Below are 23,409 nucleotides of genomic sequence, written 5' to 3'. Positions count from 1 at the left end.
AACCAGATGTTTTAACTCCATCAATACTTGCAATAAAAAGTATGTTTAAAAAAAAAAGGAAAGGAAGATAAGTGGGAAAATTAACACACAAGAGACACAGTCAAGAGGTGGTCAATTTCTTTGGTATGGCTCATTTTCCCTTTAGAAACATTTTAGTATCAAAATTATGATAAAACCCCTCCTCCCTCTTTTTTTTTTTTTTTTTTTAGGCCAAGAAGTGATCAGTAGGTGTGTACACAGTCACACATAAATTTATTACCTTTTATTTATTTGTTTTTATTATATTTAGGGTAGAAAAGAATACTGAACATTGGAAAGAAAATCTTCTTGAAAAAATCATCGTAAAAGTTGACTGCATATCAACATTGTAAATGTTGTATTCTGTATTAGGAATTTATAAAAGAATAACAGTTTCAATTATCTGTAAAATGAGCCTATACTGAGGTATCTAATTGCATCTGTGTTTTGACAACATCAGATACACTACTTTTCTCAGCAGCCTGAAAAATTTACCTTTTGACAATTGGGATGGTAATAGCTCTTTGAAGAGGTATTTTTCTTCCAAATGCAAACTCCTGTCTATTCATGCTTTTGATACTGTAGTCAGCCCTGGAACGGAAATGCTGAATTAAACTAATGAACTCCCACATGTCACACAACCGCTTTCTTTGTTTTCTCTTTCTTCCTGTACAACCTGTGCTGCTGATTCCAAAAGCAGAAAGCAGCATCCAGTGAACTTGAGAAGGAAGTTGTTTACAAAATGACAACCGCCCTCATACACACCGCCCAGCCAAGTAATGGGAGAGGCCATTTAATTGTGATTGGTGGGTCCCTGTGACTTTTTCCATAATGTAGCTGATCCTTCGTTGACTTTAAAAGCAAAGAGGTACAGAGAGAGGCAGAGTAGAAGGAAGAAAAGAAAGTGGATAATTGGGGCAGTTAACATCTACTAAGAAAAAAAGAGAGAGAGAGATTAAATATTTACCTTGAAGTCTTTATGATTCAGACCCTGGGATAAGATGGAGCCCGTCATTTTTCTGAGCACCTTTTTGCTTCATTTTGCTGTTTCTGTGGCTTCAGAACCGTAAGGAAATGTTATATCCTTTATTCCTACTATAGTACTAGCAAAGTGAACTTATTAAATGCATTCTATGTTAAAATTTGACTGTAGCTCACCATTTCAACTTCTGAGACTGAGTGCTGGTTTGCCTTATAAATTTTAAACAAGTGTAAGAAGGGAATTGTCATCTTTTTCTTAAGATAACCCTCTCTGTAATACAAGTTTATTGTATGTAATACCATGAAAATATTTCAGGAATATTTCAATAAGCCAAAATTGTTTTCATATTTTGCATTTTGGCTTGTTTAAAGTGTTGATCACTTTCTTTGTGTAGACAGTATATACTATGGGTCTCCTCCGTGATCCAGAGTCATTCTACCGAAAAGGCTTGTCTCCACCTTTCAAATCTCAATGAATCTGTATCCCTGAGTGTCGTCTTAGAATCTGATGGCTACAATACCACTATTTTTGACCAGTCTGTGGAAGAGGATAACTTTTATGCTTGTGCAGATTTCCAGGTGAGGCACTAGATTTGCCCCTTCTGATTTTCTGTTAGGGTGATGAAATTATGACATAAAAATCATTTTAGGAGAGATAAATCTTGATTTGGGATGAATTGTGGAAGCTAGGAAGTGGAATTAGAGAATTCCTGAGAGGAACCCATGCAACAAAATTTGTGAAATATTGCCATTTTTCTTTCACAGGAAGTGATAATAAAATGCAATCACTTCTTTTTAGATACAACCATTTAACAATATGAGGAAAGAGAATCCAGAGACAGAGAAGCTAGACTGGGACTCGGGGCAATGAAAAAAGAAAACAGAAGATTAGCAGGCATAAAAATAAGTTTATTAGAAAATGCCCTAATGCTATTTAAATAAAAGAATTGTAAAAAGTGGAGTCCATATCTCCCATTAAGAAATAATTTACTCTCTGGAAGCTCTCAGCTTGAGAAACCAAATTAAGACATTGTTTACAAGCTTGATGTCTAAAAATTGTTTTCCCATTCTCTGCTCTGTAACATAAACAGGTTTCTCAGAAGTCGTCTGAGCAGTTGGCTTTTGTGACATTGCTGGCTAAGGGAGAGACGCTTAGAATCTTCGAGAGGAGATCTGTAGCACTCACTTCAGAGGAGACAGTAACTTTCATGCAAACAGATAAACCCATCTACAAACCCGGAGAGAATGGTAAGTCAGTGTTTGTGTTTCCTTCATATCACTGGCCTCAGGAGCACATCCTCAGATTGAGAGCAATCCAAACACATGAATGTCAGAGTCTTCAATTTAAAATGTTATGGGATCAGGATGCCTGGATGGCTCAGTTGATGGAGCTCCCTGCTCAGCAGGAAGGCTGCTTCTCCCTCAATCTGCCTGATGCTCCCCCTGCTTGTGCCCTCTCTCCTGCACGCGTGCTCTCTCTCTGCAAATAAATAAAGTCTTGGTGGTGGGTATTAGGGAGGGCACGTATTGCATGGAGCACTGGGTGTGTGCATAAACGATGAATTCTGTTACACTGAAAAGAAATTAAATAAATAAATAAATAAATAATTAAAGTTACGGGATTGTGGATTTCTTGAATTTCTACTGTTTATCTAGATCAGTTATGAAACAGTTTCCTCCAACTCCATTAATTGAATGCTTCACTTCTTCAACTCACCCATGCCACTTTTGCTGCTTAAAAATTCTAATGACAGACTTCCATAATACAATCACTACAAGCATGGGACGTGGAACAAAATTATTTGGTTTCATTTGTTTCTCCATAATTTACCAGTTGGGCAAGCTAATTAAACCTGTGTTTAAACTCATTTCTTTTCCTCTTTAGAACAGAGATACTAAAAATGACTCACTTGCAGAAATATTGTGAGAATAAAATAAGATAGTCAATGTAAAGTAGTACCTAGCACCCAGTAAAGACTCTGCAAATGATATTATTATTATTATTATTATTCACACCAGTAGAAATCATCACAAATCTGATAACCTAAGCAGAGTCCTTCTAATTTTCTTTATTATTGCATTAAGTAAAAGGCAGCAGAAAGAACACCAAACTAGGATTCTGAAGGATGTGGTCTTGTTTTGAGTTTGTTGATAAATTACTGGGTTTTGTCAAGTAAATTCAGCTCTTTGAGATGTTCAGTTTTCTCATTTGTAAAATTAAGGGGTTGGATGACAGCATCTATGTATTATCTTCTAAAATTATGTACTTGTATGATTAATTTAAAAGAAATAAAAGAGTTAAAACAGAATTCATATTGTGAGATTTTTTTGCTGCATTGCATTCTATCTGCTTGTTAAAATGCTTTGATGACAGTTATTATACAAAGGTAGTTAAAATGGTCTTTCTGGAATTCTGCTGAAATTAATTTAATGTTTGCTAACATTAATAAATTTTCCAAGAAAATTATAGGAAGAATATAGCTTCTACTATATATATTTCACATTTGTCTTTCTATGATTAATTCCATCACCAATTTTTAAGGTATCCCTGTGGGCCATTAGGGTAGAAGTTTCTGGTGGCGGCAGCAGCTAGTGTCAGCTTTGGTAATAATAACAAAGCAATTGACAACAGAGGAATTACAAATGTATTAATAAGAGATCGTTCCAAATAGAACCCAAATTTCAAAGGGTCAAGTGAGAGCTAGGGGAGAAGGGCGTATAGCATTCTATAGTAGCAAGGTGATTAATTTCTGTATCTATTTATAAGCAATCATACCTGGAAAGGAAATAACAAGAAAAAATATTGTCCCCTCTTCCTCTTTTCTTTTAGTTCAAATTCGCATTGTGACACTGGATACCAAGTTCAAACCTGTTGAGGATTTGGTGAGTTCAATAATTCGAATGGTACAATGAACCTGAAGCAAATTAAACAAATCCATTGCTGTGTAAAGTGTCATCAGAAAGTTTTCCATAAGTACACAAATCAGTTCTAGCATGGAATGCTATACAGGTATACTTTCAATGCTGACCGCCAAATTTAAAACTTCCCTTTATAGTGAGCTAACTGATAGGGTTTTTTTTTTAGGCCTTCTTATAATATAAGGGGGGAAATGGGTTGCATGGAACCTGCTTTTGACTTCAGGATCTCCCTCAGCATTTGGGGTTTTCTTGGCATGCTTCATTGTAGAAATTTGTCTACAAATACAATATTAACCTGCATTTTTTTTTCTTTTCAGTATCCATTGATCACACTTCAGGTAAGCGATTTACTTTATCACAATTTCTCAAGATTATTTTCTGAAAGCACTCGCTTTTTATTTTTGAAATTTTATTTATTTTTTTATTATGTTATGTTAGTCACCATACCATAAAACGTCATTAGTTTTTGATGTAGTGTTCCAAGATTCATTGTTTGTGTATAACAGCCAGTGCTCCATGCAATCTGTGCCCTCCTTAATACCCACCACTGGGCTCACCCATCACCCCACTCCCCTCCCCTCCAAAACCCTCAGTTTGTTTCTCAGAGTCCACAGTCTCTCATGGTTTGTCTCCCCCTCTGATCTCCTCCCCTTCATTTTCCCTTCCTTCTTCAAATGTCCTCCATGCTATTCCTTATGTTCTACAAGTAAGTGAATATTTTCTGAAAGCACTCATTTTTTAAATATTCAGATTAATTCCATGTAGTTAGAAATTAAGATAACTGAAATAAGGAGGAAAAAAACCTTTATCTACATATGCAGTGTAAGGCATCAGATGAAGATGTATGAAGGGCTGCCATGTTTAGTGGAGGTCCTGTGTGGCAAGCACCATAATGAGTTTTCAGGGAAAATGAAAGATTGGGCTCCTTCTAAGGGAGGTTTACATTTAAAATTGCTTGGTTTGGGCTACTGGCTCTTTTCAACCTTAATTTAATCACATCTTATCTTAAGGAAATAGAAAACCTAAACGTGTAAAGATTTTAAATAAGTTAGGTGATATTATTACAAAATGGATGCTTTGCTTTCAAATCTCTATTGCAGTGTGACTTTCAAACTCATTTCAAATCTCATGTCTGTCAGTAAATCATTTGTATCAATCAACTCCAACATAAGCATTTTAATTTCTACATGCAATATGTACCATCACTATTAACTCAGTCTAAATGTTGTTACATTGAGATCATCATTAATAAACATGTATGTAAATTCCTACTTCAAATAAGCTTCTTTATAATTTGAATTTTTTTGACTCTGCTATATGGGTGGCAAATAGTTCATCCTTCTAGTAGGATAAATATCAAGTTGGCCATTTTCATACGTCATTAGTAATCCATGAGTAGTACTATTTTCAGATGGTAATTCAGCTAGTGTCTGAAAGCAATTGAAAGCTTAACTAACATTGGCTTCAGAGAGTAAAAGGTTTATTGTTTTCACAAACTGCTACGTCTAACTGTAGGTGCTTTGGGATGCGGACAGTAACAGCATAATATTACCAAGGATCCAGGCTTCTTCTACTTAACCTCCCTGCCATCCTCTGTGCATTGTTTTATTCTCAATGCCAGCTGCATCTGATTCTTGTAGAAATAATCTCCCAGTGACTTCTACTTGTATTCAGTTGGCCAACAGTTGGTCATGGGCAATCCTTACTGAAAGGCTGCATGGAAAATTAATTTAGTTTTCTAGACTTAATCATAGAGGAAAGGAAAAAGAATTAAAACTAAGTGAGTAGTAAATACTATTTTTGTTTCTTTGTAGAAACCTTTTTATCAGGAGTTCTTTACTCCCAACTGGATGATATCAACAAACTTATGGAACCAGGTTCACATAAGCTGCAGTATACTAAAAGCAAATAAAGGAGAAAGGGTGGCATTATCTATCTTTCTTTTTTCTTTTTTTTTATTTTTATTTTTAAAGATTTTATTTATTTATTTGACAGACAGAGATTACAAGTAGGCAGAGAGGCAGGCAGAGAGAGAGAGAGGAGGAAGCAGGCTTCCTGCTGAGCAGAGAGCCTGATGTGGGCTTGATCCCAGGACCCTGGGATCATGACCTGAGCTGAAGGCAGAGGGTTAACCCACTGAGCCACCCAGGTGCCCTATCTTTCTTTTTTCTTGTGTCAACCCTTTTTATTGTAGAACTTCCATTGAACCACTGTTGCATGCAATGTAAAAATTCATCACCAATTTACTTACCAAATGAACACCAGGGACAACTAATTGTGAGGATAAATACCTCCTTATGCATCTGTTGGTGTGGGTCTACTCTACTTTGGAAAACACTCCACTGGAGCAGACACACTGAGTTTTAAATTTTTTAACTTGCAGCTCTGGTTCAGGAAGATAAAAATTCAAAGCGCTCGTTACAGGTTATTGTTCTTATCTTTTGGGGGCTTACTAGAGATATACTAGATCAGCTGAATATTAATATTAATTAAATCTGAGTCCTTGAGAAAGTTATGTTATATTTACAGTGTGAGATATGAGTTCAATAAGATGGTAGTTTTCTTTATTTACAATAACTACAGAACATACCCAAAATAAAGAAGGAAATACTAATACTCTTTATGACCTCTGATTTTTTTTTCTTTTTTATTTCCAGGATCCTCAAAACAATAGAATTTTCCAATGGCAAAATGTGACCTCTTCTCAAAATATCACCCAACTCTCCTTCCAACTGATTTCAGAACCAATGTTTGGAGATTACTCTATTTTTGTGAGAAGAAAATCAGGAAATACATTGACACACCAATTTACTGTTGATAGATATGGTAACCAAATACTGCTTGGTTGTTCTGTATAAATGTAGAGCTCAAAGGACTCAACAAAACAATTTTTATGTTAGATTTAAGCAAAAGTCAATGAGGCTTGATTTAGTTTTCTGTCATTTTCCTTTCTTGGGGTTTTCTGCTTTATCATCTTTCTTTTCTTGTTCCTCACTCCTGGTCCCATCGTCTGATTCTAACCTCTGACTCTTCTACCAAGGAAATATATTCTACAATCCAGACAATCTTCTACATGATGTAAAAGATTAAAATAAATAAAATGTGGTGTTCTGAGAGCAGGAAAGAGAAAGGAAAGACACTATCACTTACACATAATTTGGGGCAGTTGAATTGTGGTTTATATAGATGCATACATAGGATAGTGTTGTGCACAGAGGTGTACTTAGTTACATGATTGCTCTAAGTTTTTCTCACCAGTGATTGTAGGAACTGAAGTCTGTTTCTTTGTATTTCCAGTGTTACCCAAATTTGAAGTTAAGGTCAGTGCACCACAAACAATAACTATTTCGGATGATGAATTCCAAGTGAATGTATGTGCTAAGTAAGTATTAAGGAAATTTGACTACACAGGTCAATACAAAGCTCAGAAAGAATGAGAAATGAAATTAACCATGTAACTTTAATTACTTATTTGCTTACATTAAGATTATTAGAGAAGTCATGAATTTTCATTGTAAAATATTTGAAAGAGATAAGGAAAAATATAAGAAATTACATATAATTAATTCTACCAATTGCCATTTGCATTGTGATTTATTTTCTTCCAAACTTTTGTGAATATTTTGCACAACTGCAATCATACTTTTCTACCCATTGTAATTAAGAAAACATGTCTTCATACTCAGCCACACTTTCATAAATCCTAATTCCTTGCTGCATAAACATATCACTATAAGGTCATACCAAATTAACTCTTCTTTTATTATATAACACATAAGAAATTTGATTTTGTTTTCCCAGTAACAAATACTATTATAGCCTATGTCTTTGTGTATAAGTGTATAAGAACTTCTGAATTAAAAAATATTTACTTAATAAAGATGTCCAGTATTGGAATTATCAAAACAAAATGTATATGCTCTTTCAGGTTTTGATTGCCATATTACCCACTAAATAGTTGTGTCAGCGTTCAATTCTAACAACTGATACAGAAGTACCTGCCTCATTAAATCATCACCATAATTGGAGTTTTCATTTAAAAAATAAATGAAAGAAAAGAAACTCTTGAAAATGTCATAGTGGGAGAAAAAAGATATTTTATCAATTTAATTAGGATGAATTTGAATCCTCTTAATGCAAAAAGAATTCCTATATGATTTGAGAAATTTTCATTTTCTTTTTGAGAACTTGTTTCTAATGTCTTACATTTTTTAAAAGTGTGATGCCTTTCTCAAGTTTCTGATAATATTTAATATAGTTACTATTTACTGAATGCTGATTATTGCATTGAGCATTGCAATCATTATATTCTTACCACAGTGCTATAAAACACAAGCTACTATCAACTCTATTTTAGAAAGAAAGATAATAAGATACAGAGAATTAAAATAATTTATCAATTAGTGGAGCTTTTGGATGGCAGACCTAGCACTGGATTTAGACAAATGCTATTTGGCTTCAGAGGTATTGTCCTAACCAAGGCCTCTGTTATAATTTATGTAAACAATTAAAAATGTAATATTTGATGTATTTGTTTAAACTGTTTATTTAATTGAGGACATGGAAATTATTTGCTTTTGAGTATTTTCAAAGTATTTAAAATTTTTTTTAATATTTTTAAATTATTTTGAGACTATTCAAAGTATTTTAAGGACATATTGGGTAAAAGGCTGACACTTTTTACAATGTCCTTTGGACTCTAGGAAAATCATAACAATATTTTTCTTGTTGTTGTTTCAAGGAAGAGTAGCTGACATGTGCCAGAATTTCATAAATGTAATATATGAGAGATGGAGATTACATGTGTTAAAAATAAGGGAATAATCAATATAAGCTTTAAAAAATCCAGGGTCCTAACCTAATTTTACTAGTAAAACCATACCGGAAGCCAGAATTAATGAGATTAACACCTATAATTAATCTGCCCATTGTTATGCTAAAAAAGTTCAAACCTCGTATCAGGAGAGCCAACATATTTATCAAGTAACGCCTTCATAAGAGACTTACTAAGCTAAATGCTGATACAGAATTGGGACTTCTTGACCCTTCTTTAACATTACATCCCACTTAAATTTGACATTAAAGAGTATGTCAGTATCAGCAGTAATGATACCCCACAGAAGCTCTGCTGGCTACAAGGCTATTTGTGGGCAGGCTGCAGGAACAGGAGGAACGAAATCAGGATGTCCAGGAGTGGACAGGAGTGAAGGAGTTGCCTCCTTCGGGGTGTATGTACTGTGTTCTGTGCATTGTTTCTTTAGTATTCCCTGGGACTTAACTTGGGACAGCTACAAACAATAGCACATCAGATTATATTAGCCAACAACTTCCAAGATGAATTAAGCTTTTAGAAGGAAGAAAAACTTGACTACAGGCAAAGGCATTTTAATAAACTGCATTGGTATCCACCAAAAACTTTTCAAATCACAAAGGGATAATATTTATTCTTTATGATCTGTTTAAAAATTTGAGCTACATATTTCATGAGCCTGTGTTAACCCATAGATAACACTACAGTGAGAGGTTTTTTTTTTTTTCATAAGCAAAAGACAGTAAGAAGAACTATAAGACATGTGCAGGTAGAACATCTGTGCCCTGATCTTAGTTTTCCCTCTATTTTGCATGTAATTGATATTTACAGCTCACAGATGATTTTAGTGATTTAGGTTGAGTCTCAAAAGCACTGAGAATTTTTAAATAGAGAAAAGCCAACTAGTGGAGTGTGAAGAGCATGGGCTATGGGAAGAGAGGAAGATGGAATGGAATATGGAATTTCAATTTCACATCTTACAGTGTGGAGAAGTGCGTTGCCTGATCTCATTTCACTAACCTGCACATGAGATAATACATCTCCATCTCAGGGTCACTTAAAAAAATAAATGAGAATCTATGTAAACATCGGGTATATACGAGTGTCCAACAATTAGGAAAATTATTATAATTGGTAAATGGAATTATATTCAGTTTTATTATTCACTAATCTCACCTTTATTAACTGTTTTTCTAAACGTTAGTGGAAACAATCCTTAAGTAACAAAAAATCTCAAATCAACTGTATTTGCCTTTAACTGAAACTTTAAAAAAATGTGTTGTAGTTTTTTGTGTGTTTTAGGAGAAAGTGAGATATTTATTTAACCCTACCCCTAAGATGTTATGCGTTTCATTAAAGTTTATCTAGTTTATGCCAATCTCCATACCTTCTACATTTATGAAATGCACAATGAGAATTGTTGTTTACAGTATTGACCTAGAAGATTCTAAGATCCTGAATAATTCATGTGTTACTTATATACATTTATATTTTCTGCTGAAGAAAAAAGTGCTGCAAATTTTATTATTTTTCTAAAATATAATTTTAATATAATTTTTAAAATATATAATTTTAAAATATAATTTTAAAAAAATCAATTTAATCATTAAATTTGATTTACTGAGATTTTAGATTCTACCTTACCTTGAATTTGATTTTTGTTGTTGTTCTTCTTCTTTCTTTCTCTTTTTTAAAGTAAGCTCTGGACCCAACATGGGGTTTGAACTCAGGACCCAGAGAACAGGTGTCACATGTTCTACCAGCTGAGCCAGCCAGGTGCCCCCTGAGTTTGATTTGTTACAAAGCAGCTGAATCCTCATAACAAAATCATGTGCCTAATTTAACTCAAATTCCGTGGGGAAGATAGCACTAATAGATGAGGATCGCAATTGAATTTGGTCATTGGAATAGTCCTAGACTACAGATTTCATATATAATTTCTGAAGAAGCCCATCAAATACTCCCATGGTATTGTTCATCTATAATTATGTATACTTCCTCCTACCAGGTACACATATGGCCAACCTGTGCAAGGGAAAGCCCAAATCCGGGTGTGCAGGGAATATTTTTCCTCTGGGAATTGTGAGAACAACAACAATGAAATATGTGAACAGTTTATTGCACAGGTACAGATCATCATGTTTATTTAAAAAAAAAAATGTTCTTGTTCATTTCATTCTGTAGAGAAGGAAAAATTCTCCCTCTACCCTTCATGGTCTTCCACTGGACAAAGAATTAAATTTACATGAAGCAGGTTAACAGGAGGGAAAAAAAACACGAAACAGTTTTATTAGGTGCACATGGAGGTCCCATAATGAAACTGAGATCTAACACAGTGACCGAGACAGGTAGTTTTTATAGTTTTTAGACAATAAATTTGTGAGGAATTGACAGGATAAAGAAAACAGATGTTTGGGAGCTTTTAATTAGTAAGGAATTTTAATCGGAATTTGGTCTGAAGTAGTAGATTAGAAAGAAAGTAAGATTTGTTTCCATAGCTTTCTTCGCTTCAAGGTCTGTTCTCTCTAGGGATAAGAATGTCTTTTTACTTTTTAGTGCAGTGGCCATGCCTTTCATATAGGAGATCTATTTCCTGCTTTCACAGGTACCAACGAGGGTCTGCGTGTCCTCACACTGGCTATTTCTTAAGTAACTTTTATTTAAAATAATCAATATGTTGAAGTGGCACGTTTGGGGAAGCCTGCCCTCGGCCTCTACAATTTCATTTGTAAGAGGAACTTAACAGCACTATTTTCATTTTGCGGATAATGGGGGTTTCAACTAGATAAAGTGAAGAACGAAGAGCAAGTACAACATCCTCCAATAGTCTCTTGTTCTCTAGGCCATGTAGATTGTTACCCCCCGATGAATTCATAGAATTGTCAAATGTGAACAATCTTACTGGCTGTCTTGCTTTATATACTGTCTACTGACCTCTCTGATCTTTCTGCGTGGAATCATTAGTTATCTGTTAAATAAATGAATCCCTGATCATACGCACCATGCAACCTAGAACTGTCCTTGTGGAAAAAGTTCATTTGCAAACACCAGCAATTCAGAGTATCTACTTGTATTACTTTAAATTTGAGGTGCATTTGTGATAGCATGATCTGTTTTCCCAATCTGTAGCATCTTCACGTAAGTAAACAATTCTGCCCATTTGTTTGAGAAGCAACTTTGGACTTTGAACATGAAATCTGTATACAGTTCAGTTTATAATTTAAGTCTGATTGTCCTGAAGTTACTCACCAAAGTGATGAACATCCTTTAGGTAAATATCAATATTTGGTCAGGACAAGCAGAATTCTTTTAGAGAGGAATGCAGGTGAAGAAAGGCTGAGTGGAATTCTTCCACATAAGCAGCACATTTTCCCATGGTGTGATTATAATGTACATTAATTAACTATTTTACCAAGTGATAGGTCTTCTCTCGGCTAATGCCCTTTTTCCCCCATTGTGAAAATAGAGCAGTAAATAATCTGCTAAAACTATCATCTGAGTGTTTTTACTTATTTGATATAGATTCCTTGGGGTGGGTTCTATGAGTTAAAGTAGATAGATGATAGATAGATAGATACAATTATATATATATACAATTTTAATTTTTAAAAATATTATGTTATATTATTTTCCAAAAAGTTTTTAAGCATTCAAATTCTTGTCAGCAACATGTGAGAACACTATATTTCCCAAATTACTCTCATCTGTATATATATATAGCGGTTTTGAAAATGTTGCCATTTTGATAGAAATTTGTTTTAATTTGCATTACACTTGAGTTTGAGCATATTTTCATATTCTTGTTATCAGTTTGAGTTTGTTCTTTTAAGAACTCTTAATTATCCGTTTTTCCTGTTCATGTGAAATTGCAACTTTCTTTTATTATAAATATTACCCTCCATCCTCTAAGCAAATCTTTTAAGTCTGTTATTTAAATACCAATTTTGACTGTGTTATTTTTGAAATATCAAAGTTCCTAATGTTTATAAGTTCTCGGCCTTAGAAAAAGTTCTCACCTACCACCATGTTGTATATACAGCTATTAAAGCACTTTAAGATTTTAAACATTTCTCTAATCAACATAAAACAGTTTTAGATTATATTCTAAAATAAAACATTTTGTTTTCTTCCAAATGGATGGTCAGTTGTATTCACACCTAATCTTATACAACTTTGCTCTCCCTCTTTGTTCTACATCATGCTCATAAAAGTTTAATCTATTTTACTGGCCTTTCTTTGACTTGCATTTTATTATTTTCTCTCTGATATTATTTTTGTGTTCCTAAATCATGTATTTTTATTTTCAACATATTCATTCTTTTCTCTAAAATTTCATTTTGTTGGTTTTAAAAAATGTTAGTTCTTTCTTTTTGCTAAAAACACATTGTGTGGGGCTCCTGGGTGGCTCTGTAGATTAAGCCTCAGACTCTTTGATTTCAGTTTAGGGTCATGACCCCAGGGTCCTGGGATTGAGCCACATGGGGCTCCCTCTTCAGAGGAAGGTCTGCTTCTCTCTCTCCCTCTGTCTCTCCCCTCTGCTCATGCTCTCTCTTTCACTCTCTCTCTCTCAAACTAAAAACAAACAAACAAACAAACAAAAAACCCTTTGGAAAAAAACACATACACACACACTGTGTTTTACCTTTTCCTTTAACCATAGCTTAATACCATGGATTTTCATGCAAAGCACTTTTTTCCTTGGTATTAATGTTGAGATTCTTAGCTCTTTGTCTCAGGGCTTACTGAAAAATATTTTTTTCTTAGTTTCAAGGCACTTAAGATTCTTCTGATGACATTTTACATTTCTTTTTAATTTGAATTGTAAATATATGAAGTAAAATTTTCTTTTTTATAATTAATGTTATAGTTGATAATTTAGAGGAGCGCATATTCTCCAATCAGAATTCCTAGCTACCACTTTCTATCTGTGTGACCTTGGGCAGATTATATAACCTACTTCTACTTCAGTTTATTCATCCTTATAGTGGAGGTCTAGCTCATATGGTAGTTTTGAGAATCAAATGAATTGCTATATCCCTCTAATATTTTAAATTTAGAATTAATAGACACTGTTTATTTTATAATATAATTAAATCTATATTTCTCTGATTCTTGATGTCACTAATGAAAGATTATCCATAGATTTTTCCTTATTTTAAATGAACAGTTTACCTTAAAAAGTGTTTTGATGTTACACACTTGAAGACTCAAGATGATTTTAATCTCTAATTCTTAAAATATCATTCAGTTCGAGACTCATTCTTTAATTTGTTTCCATCCACATTGTTTTCGGTAAATCTATAAAAAATACATTTCCTCCTTAACTTGCTTTAGTTGCTGATGAAATCCCACCCCTTCTTTTGTAATTCTTGGTCATTCAACAAGTTTATGGGGTGGTGTGAGGGAGTTAGAAATCTGTGCTAAAACTCTACATCCTTTTAAGACTTTTAATCCCTAACCTTTTCGTTATACCTTCTCTTCATTTTTCAGTTGAGAAACGGTTGTAACACTCAAACTGTAAACACAAAAGTCTTTCAACTCTACCGTTCAGAATTTTTCATGTCATTTCATATCACTGGAACAGTTACGGAATTTGGGACAGGTAATGACCACATTTTATGGGCAACCTGGGGATATATGCAGCTCACTGGAGAGAAGTTTATCGAGTTAGCAATATTCACCAAATAGAGATCATTCACTCTTCCACATTGTCAAGTAGAGTATATTTGTCAATAGGTCAACCTGAAGGTTGCTTTTGAAAAGACTTTCTACATAATATGTAAAATAAACAAATTATGTAAATGCTACATATTTATATCTGCTTCTGTGCCTGCATCAATCAGAACAAGGCAGTTTCTCCTGAAGTAGTAGAGCTAAGCTAATAAATTATAGATCTCTCTTTAACTTTGTGTAAATCAGTTGATAAACAATTGCCAGGGTCTAGTCTTTGATTTAATGCAGGAGATCACGATTTATATCTAGAAAGTCAAATCCAGTTCCATACTTACTGATGTGAAGTTTACTGGAACAGGACCACATATGTTAACCTTGCTTAAAAGCTGTGGTTACGAGGTTTAATAGCTGTAGACCTTGCGGTGCAAAGCCTAGAATAATAACTATGAGATTGTCTTCACAGAAAAAGTTTGTCAACCTCTAATTTGATACAAGTGGAGACAGTTGCAAGTGTAAAATATTAATGTGACATTTACACATAATTAGTGCTCAATAAATAAAGAATCAAAAAGAAAAAGGGGGAAGTGAAAATTAATTTGGGATGGAGAAAACCAGATTCAATTACTAATTATTTCTTGTTACTCAAAAATGATTAGGATAATATTATTTATAAAGTGCTTTATAGAAAGGTATTTGATCAAAGGTGTGTGACATTCATTATGAATGTTTGTCACATTCATATTATAACTTAGCTAGATATGTTTACCTCTGCTTACCACATAGTTTGCTGATACCATAGTGCATTTTTATTTACTTTGCTTTCAGGTATTGTTCTTATCTGGCAAAAATCTAAAAGCATAGCTATCTGGAAGGCTAAGGAAAGGTTTAAAGGAAGTAAAAACCTTATTCTTGAGATGCCTATGAGATTGTGTCATAAAAGGAATTACAAGCCAGAACTGAGTAGAATGGTGAGAGGAAGGAAATTAAAAGCATTTTCTCCTGCTTCTGATTCAAACACTTTCATTATTCAGTTTGATGTATACTATAACTACATAGATATGGAGCATTCTGGAACATGCTCCAAAGCACCCACATCTCCCCTTTCAGTGTAGAACAAGAATGTCATTCTGTGTACAGAAGTTTGCCATGTCCTCTAAGCTGGTCTTTCTTTTGAGTCTTGATCAAACAATTTTCCTCCCTCACACTATTTTTCACTTCTTACAGGTGTGCAAATCAGTGAAAGAGCTTCTACTTTTATCACTCAATTGCTTGGGAGTGTGAGCTTTGAGAACATGGATCCTTTCTATAGAAGAGGAATTTCTTATTTTGGAACTGTAGGTCTAACTTAAAAATATATATTCTCTTTTCCTTTTCAGGGATCATGGATTACCCTCTGAAAGTTTCTGGAGATATTTTTCCTATTTTCGTAACACATTTGTAGCCTTACTGCATCTGACAGACGAGGAAAAAGTCCCAGGGTGAAAGAAAGCAATAGATAAAATTGTATCTGTTTCCATTTTATGTATCTTTTAATAGAACACATTTCTGTATATAGAAATTTCATAAAATTACAAGTCAACAATCACATTAGGGCATAGAAAAATTCCTTCTCTGTAGAAATGTGATGTTTGAGTTTTAAAACTTATTTATTTATTTATTTATTTTTGCACAGCTTAAATTTTCCGGTCCTAATAATGTGCCGATGGCGGACAAGTTATTGCAATTGGAGCTCAATGACAGGATTATAGGAAACTACACCACAGATGAGAATGGGGAAGCTCCTTTCTCAATTGACACTTCAGATATATTCGATCAAGCATTCAACCTGAAAGTAAGACATCAAAAGTAGACAGGATCCCACAACGTATTTGAGTGTTAGGGATTTTGAACATTAGGAATTGCTTAAAAGATCATTTGTATTAAGAATATATTTTAGGGGTGCCTGGGTGGCCCAGTCAGTTAAGCATCAGGCTCTTGGTTTTGGCTGAGGTCATGGTCTCAGGATCATGAGACAGAGCCCCCTCGGGCTCTGTGTTCAGTGTGAAGTTTGCTTAAGACTCTCTGTCCCTCACCCTCTGCCCCTCCCCACTCTCTAAAAATAAACAAATCTTTTTTAAAAATATCTTAACAAAGTTTTAAAATTTGAAGTATTTTATATACTTGTTCTTTATTAAATTATATGTAAGAAAACTTATTTGAGAGGATGTTGTTATAAAGTCTACCAATCAATAGTTTCCTCTGAGAAACTAGAAGGAGTTCATGCAGTTGAGTTGTTTTTTCTTCCCCTTTGATCATTTGATGCATAAATAGGGAAGATACTATGATGTCTTTTTTTCTGCTTCTTTCTTTTTTTCCCCCCATTTTTTAAATTAACATATAAAGTATATTTGCCCCTGGCTTACACATCATCAGGCTTACACATTTCACAGCACTCACCACAGCACCTACCCTCCCCAATATCTCTCGGCTTCTTAAACAGAATTTTGGAGTTAAACAATTTGTCCGTGCACATAGATAGCTGAAAGACACAGGGTGTAGGCTGTCCCCTGACTTCAATTACAAAGAAAAAAGAAATTAACATAGGTCTAATAAAATATACATACAATTATGGTCATGTTTTATATACAAAAAAGAAGAAAGTGTTATTATTATTTTACTCCCAATAACTTGATATTTGAAACGTCACCCACAAGCTAAGATTCCTCCCTACTTTGAAGAGTTAAGAAGCCTTCCATTCTGGAATAATCCCTATCTTTAAAGGTCTTTGTTGCTCTAAGATCCTTTGCTTTCCTTTTCTTATCAGGCCACATACCTTCGACCTATGAGCTGCCATCCCTCCAGCTGGCTAACACCTGAGTATGTGGACGCTCATTTCTCAGTTTCACGCTTTTACTCCCGAACCAATAGCTTCCTGAAGATTGTTCCTGAGCCAAAGCAGCTTAGATGCAACCAACAGAAAATTGTTACTGTGCATTACTCCCTAAACGGGGAAGCATATAGGGATGATTCAAGTATCAACTTCTTTTATTTGGTAAGTCTCAGTTGATGGATCCTTGGGTCTTGTCTAGTTGTCTGCTTAGCACAGGGCAGGTTGGAACGGGTCTGTCCATCATCCCATGGCATCTGAGTGAGTCGACCTTCTCACTTTGCTGGGAATGATATTGGAGCTATTAAGAACAAACAGAAACTAGTAAACGAACCCCTAAACATAAGCCAACAAACACATAAAAAGATCCAAGGCAATTTCAATTTCCCTAAGATTGAAAAACTTGCTATTCAGGTCTACAATTTTAATCATTTGATTATAACTTATACCAAGCATTTATGATTCTTCATGAGACTGCAATGTTCGGTGGATACCAGAAAGTAAGGCACAAGGCTGCTCATTTTGATAAGCAGTAAAAGGAATTCGCTTTTTTGGTTCTTTCCCCATATTTATCCATTCTGTCCTTATAAAGAATATTGAAAGGTGGAAGAGATAGACTTTTCCACCCCCAAGGATGCCTCCATTTTACAAATAAGGGAACGGTGGTGAAGAAGTGAAATGACTTCGCTTACCCAAAGCCAGTCTAAATAATTCAGAGTACTGTAAATGCCCTTGCACAGTACACTGTGTATCATTCATGAAGTTTCTAACGCATAATGGGCTTTCAATTAATCATAGTTTCTGTGTCCTTTTCCAAGTTGTGCAGAGTCTATGTTTCACACTTGTTCACAGAAACTACCTTCTCTTGGGAATAGAATTCTCGTTAAGCCATTCATTATCCATTTTTAATATCTGTGAATTGGGTGATGTTACTCTTTTTTTTTTTCTTTGTTCTACACAGGTGATGGTGAAAGGAGCTATCTTCCTCAGCGGACAGAAGGAAATCAGAAACAAAGGCATACTTAATGCATTCATTTTTTACTATGTACTCTGCTTTCATTTTTTCTTTCCTTTTAAGGAAATGTTACAGGGATAGAGTCAAGAGGTTAGGAAGAGCACTTAATGTTAACCATCAGTGGCTGGAAAGCAGTAGTACAGCCCAAGGTCTCCTTCCAACGATTTCAAAGAAAGGTTTCTACTTGCTTCTTTTATTGCCAGGTCATCAAGCACACTAGAGAAAAGTGGTGATCAAAACCCAAACATTCTTAGTGCCTAAATTGTGCAGTCTTTTTTATTTGTGCACATAGTTTCCATTATTTAAGTACTTTGCCTTTAAAATAAAGCCCAATTTGCTCTTCCTTCCCATAAGCCATTCTCTTTTAGCTAAGTGTAGCCAGTGAACCTGGAAACTTCGGGCACTGTACTGGTTAATGACGTCTCCTATTCACACAGCCTGGAATGGTAGCTTCTCATTCCCGATCGACATCAGTGCTGACCTGGCTCCTGTGGCTGTCATGCTTGTCTACACCCTTCACCCCAGTGGGGAAATTGTGGCCGACAGTGCCAGATTCCAGGTTGACAAGTGCTTTAAAAACAAGGTGATGTGTCTTCTATTTCTTGCTTGTCTTGAGAGAGGCAGAGCAGTGAGCACTTTTCTTCCTGTTGTCTTCTAGTATAATTACTATCACCTTTATGTGGTGATCTCAGAGTAAATGCTGGTATAATTAAATTATTAGGGATAAGGGAATTGCCAGCAGAATGAATAACTTTTGGTAGCAATGCCAATCCTGGAATGAGAGGAGGAACGTGAAGATGTCCTTGTAGGGAGAGTTAAGGATGAGAACGGGCAGGAGAAACATAAATACAGAAATCTATAAACATTTATTTGGAAAAGATCGCATGTATTCAAATTATTTTGAATGCATTCAAACGTATTTATTCAACTTATTTTTTAAATGATCTTACTCTCCTTTTCTTCCTCCATTGCAGATTAGCATAAAGTTCTCTAAGGAGCAGGGGCTACCCGGGTCCAACACCAGTCTCTACCTACAAGCAGCCCCTGACTCACTCTGTGCACTCCGGGCTGTGGATAAGAGTGTCCTTCTGCTGAAATCAGAACAACAGCTGTCAGCTGAAAGTGTAAGCTCTCTGATTTCCTCATTTTCATCTGGACTCCTTCCCTTCAGCTTATATTTTTTTGTTTTTTAAGATTGTGATTATTTATTTGAGAGAGCAAGAGAGAGAGCGCATGAGCAGGGGGAGCAGCAGGCAGAGGGAGAAGCAGAGTCCCCACTGAGCAGGAAGCCTGATGCGGGACTCCATCCCAGGACTCTGGGATGATGACCTGACCCGAAGGCAGCCGCTTAATGGACTAAGCCACCCAGGCATCCTCGGCTGATGTTTTCATTTGAGATGAACATACTGAGAATATCAAATATTTTCTTCCTTTGTTCATGGGTTACATGTTTGATTTTTCTTGAGACCTGGAGCTAAATCTCTGTGTTGAAGGATAAGTTTGGGTATAGCACCCAAAGTTGTTATCTATGAACAGATCTTGTATTGTCATAAGCATTTCCAGACCAGCCATTCTCGAGTTTGAGACATCAAAATTATTCCCATTAATAACTGTTGGATATTTTCCCTTTATTTTTAATACAAGAACATATAAATATTGAGATGTATGATCCTACTTACAACTAATTTAATAAATTAAATATTTTCTTATTATTAAATATACCTATTGCTTTAATCTATTTGAGCTGCTACCAAAAAAAAAAAAATGCCCCAAATTAGATACCTTATAAACAGCAAAAATACTTCTCACACTTCTGGAGGCTGAAATTCTAAGATGAGGGGGCCAGCATGGTCAGTGAAGCCCTCTTCTGGTTTGCAGATTTCTTGTATCCTCACATAGTGGAAAGGACAAGAGACATCTCTCAGGCATCTTTTATAAGGCCATGAATCTCATTCTCTACTCTTCTACCCTCATGACCAAATCACCTCCCAAAGTCTCCACCTCCTAATTCCCACAATGGGCATCAGAATTTCAACACATTTATTTTGGAAAGACACATTTAGCACCTGTGTAGTTTAGAAAATGTGCAAAATACACAAAGAAATAAAGAAGGAAATATTCAAAATCATTCATAATCTTATCACTCAGACTTTTTTATTTCACAAAATGGACCTTTATTTTACAGAAATGAACATTTATGATACTATTTTTTTTATTATTTTTTAAAGATTTTATTTATTTATTTGACAGACAGAGATGACAAGTAGGCAGAGAGGCAGGCAGAGAGAGAGAGAGGAGGAAGCAGGCTCCTGCTGCAGGGAGCCTGATGTGGGGCTCGATCCCAGGACCCTGAGATCATGACCTGAGCCGAAGGCAGAGGCTTTAACCCACTGAGCCACCCAGGCGCCTCTTTATGATACTATTTTTAAATCTGTTTTCTGAAGGTATATATATGTTACAAATGAGATCTCCCTGAAAAATGCAATTTTGTTTTCTGCTTTTAACATTCTATAGTACATCTAGTTTTAAGTATGAACTATAAAAATTAATTAATAACAATATATTAATAATGATTAATCATAACATAAACTGTGTTTTTTCCCACATTCCCTACTTGTGAAAGTTAAATACATATAAATTTCTTATTGGTGCTAAGAAGCTTCTAACTGATTTCAAAGTCAGTTAGAAAAGGATCAAAAAATAAAGGATAAACGTATCTGTAAGTGTGGAAAATAAATATACACTTTCTAAGAGTTTCATGGAGCCAAACTAAATAGCTTCTGCCCATTCTTCCTACAACTGGAGGTAGCAACGTCTTAGAAAAACCACCTTGAGGGAAAACCATTAAAGGTCAACCAATAGAAAATTCCAGAAGCACTTCACCAGACCAGAAGATTCAAGAGAATGAGAATATAATATTAGAGCCAAAAGAGGTTGCCCTTGGTTATTATCTATAGCCATATTAACAGTGTAAATCAAGCAAAGTTATATAAATGAGTGTATTCCAACTCATATTATTAAGGTTTGTTCTACTTTTAATATTATGTAAGTTTAATTTTTAGTTTTAAATAGTTTTAAAGATTTTATTTATTTATTTTAGTTTAGAGAGAAAGAGAGAGAAAGCCCAGGTCGGGGGCATAGGGTGAGGGATAGAGAATCTCAAACAGACCACACTAAGCAGAGCCTGACTCAGAGCTCAATCTCACAATGCTGAGATCATAACCTGAGTGGAAACTTAGAGTCAGAAACCTAGCTAACTGAGCCATACAGTTGTCCTCATTTTTTTTTTTAAGATTTTATTTATTTATTTATTTATTTGACAGAGATCACAAGTAGGCAGAGAGGCAGGCAGAGAGAGAGGAAGGGAAGCAGGCTTCCTGCTGAGCAGAGAGCCCAATGCGGGGCTCAGTCCCAGGACTCTGGGATCATGACCCGAACCGAAGGCAAAGGCTTTAACCCACTGAGCCACCCAGGTGCCCTTGTCCTCATTTTTAAAAAAAAGATTTTACTTATTGATTTTTACTTTGGTAGGGGCAGAAGGAGAGGATAGACTCTCCAGCAGACTTCTCACTGAGTCTTAAATAATTTTAAAAGATGTAAGAATTTTATAGAGAACTCTCATGTACTCTTTACCACAGTCACCAATTTTTAGCATTTTGCCACATTTGTTTTCCCTTTCTCATTCTGTCCTCCCACCACCCCACACACAAACATGCCCACATATATATACATAGCATTTCCATTTTTTTTTTCCTAAACCATGTGAGATTGGGTTGAATCCTTCACGCTACACTATTCCTTAATATGTCAGTGTTCATTTCCAAAGAGCATGGATATGCTCCTACATAATTATAATACAGTTGTCAAATTTAGAATATTAAACATTGATTCAATACTTCGGATCAGATGTCCCCTTTGCCACATATTTTTCCTAATTTAGTACAAGATCCAAGACAGGATAACATACTGCATTTGGTACTCATGTTTCTTTAGTTTCATTTAACCTAGAACACAATTTTTCTTTGTCCCTTATGAAATTGATATTTTGGAGAACTTAAGCCAAATATTTTATTTGTTTGGGTTTTTGTTGTTGCTGTTGTAGTTGTTGTTGTCTTGGGGTATTGTGGGGAGGGTTGTTTGTTTTTTGTTTTTTTAGAGAGACAGTATAAGCAGGGGTATGAAGGAGAAGGAGAGAGAGAAACTTAAGTAGACTCCATGACATGGAGCCTGACACAGCGCTCCATCTCATGACCCCAAGATCATGAACTGAGCCAAAACCAAGAGTCAGACTTAACAGACTAAACTAAACCACCTAAGTAGTTTTTGATAAATGTTCCTCATTTTAAGTTTGTCTGATATTTCTCATGATTGGGGCAAGATTATACATCTCTGTCCAGAATACCACATACATGATACTGTGCACTTTTCAAGGTATGCAAGATCCATCTGCCCATCATTGGTGATAGTAATTTTGATTACCTGATAAATATGTTTCCATATATCTCCATGGGCTATTTTCTTCCTTCAACTAATAAGCAATTTGTGTTTATTAAAACTATTTGTATACCCTGCTCCTCCTCGAAATTTTCTTAGAGTTAGCATCCATTGATACTTTTTGCATAAACCAATATTGGTGTGATAGTTGAAACATGATTTTCTAATTTTCCCTCTTCCTCTTTATAATGGCACAAAACTTGCCAATTTTGTCAAAATAAAAGGAATGCTTAAAATCATTGGGAACCATGTGATTTTTTTCTCATAGGTGTACAGCCTACTTCCAAATATAGAACTATATGGTTATTTCCATCATGGGCTCAACCTTGATGATGGCAAGCTTGACTCTTGCATTCCTCAAAAGGATATGTTTTACAATGGTTTGTATTATGTACCTGTAAGCAATTATGGTGATGGAGACATCTATGATATTCTCAGGGTAAGATCATTTAAGATTTTAAAAATTATTTCATCTCAATTTTAATTTTAGTATTCAGAATTCATATCTATGTCTTATTAATTGTGTGCTTTTCTTCCTATTCTTGGAGATTGGTGTCCATAATTTGTTTAAAGATCACTCTGCAATTGTCTTATAAAAAGGAGATATTAATTTTTGTTGATTTTTCTTTTTTA

General features: G+C 34.9%; 1 protein-coding gene across 1 annotated transcript in view; it reads left to right on the top strand.

Moving 5' to 3' along the window:
• The first annotated feature begins 849 nt into the window (after positions 1 to 849).
• The window catches only part of LOC116593234 (ovostatin homolog 2-like), a 45,886-nt gene continuing 23,326 nt past the window's right edge, over positions 850 to 23,409 (top strand). The window contains exons 1-16 of the mRNA XM_032347209.1: positions 850 to 1,084; positions 1,395 to 1,578; positions 2,091 to 2,247; positions 3,830 to 3,882; positions 4,236 to 4,256; positions 6,576 to 6,744; positions 7,216 to 7,300; positions 10,737 to 10,854; positions 14,219 to 14,330; positions 15,626 to 15,735; positions 16,074 to 16,232; positions 17,205 to 17,432; positions 18,229 to 18,283; positions 18,720 to 18,865; positions 19,257 to 19,406; positions 23,045 to 23,215. Coding sequence (XP_032203100.1) covers positions 1,020 to 1,084; positions 1,395 to 1,578; positions 2,091 to 2,247; positions 3,830 to 3,882; positions 4,236 to 4,256; positions 6,576 to 6,744; positions 7,216 to 7,300; positions 10,737 to 10,854; positions 14,219 to 14,330; positions 15,626 to 15,735; positions 16,074 to 16,232; positions 17,205 to 17,432; positions 18,229 to 18,283; positions 18,720 to 18,865; positions 19,257 to 19,406; positions 23,045 to 23,215 — 1,983 coding nt within the window. The 5' untranslated portion in view covers positions 850 to 1,019. The remainder of the gene's footprint in view (positions 1,085 to 1,394; positions 1,579 to 2,090; positions 2,248 to 3,829; positions 3,883 to 4,235; positions 4,257 to 6,575; positions 6,745 to 7,215; positions 7,301 to 10,736; positions 10,855 to 14,218; positions 14,331 to 15,625; positions 15,736 to 16,073; positions 16,233 to 17,204; positions 17,433 to 18,228; positions 18,284 to 18,719; positions 18,866 to 19,256; positions 19,407 to 23,044; positions 23,216 to 23,409) is intronic.

The sequence above is a fragment of the Mustela erminea genome, chromosome 6 (assembly GCF_009829155.1).
Source record: "Mustela erminea isolate mMusErm1 chromosome 6, mMusErm1.Pri, whole genome shotgun sequence".
Lineage (NCBI taxonomy): Eukaryota > Metazoa > Chordata > Mammalia > Carnivora > Mustelidae > Mustela > Mustela erminea.
This window is presented reverse-complemented; position numbering and strand designations above follow the sequence as displayed.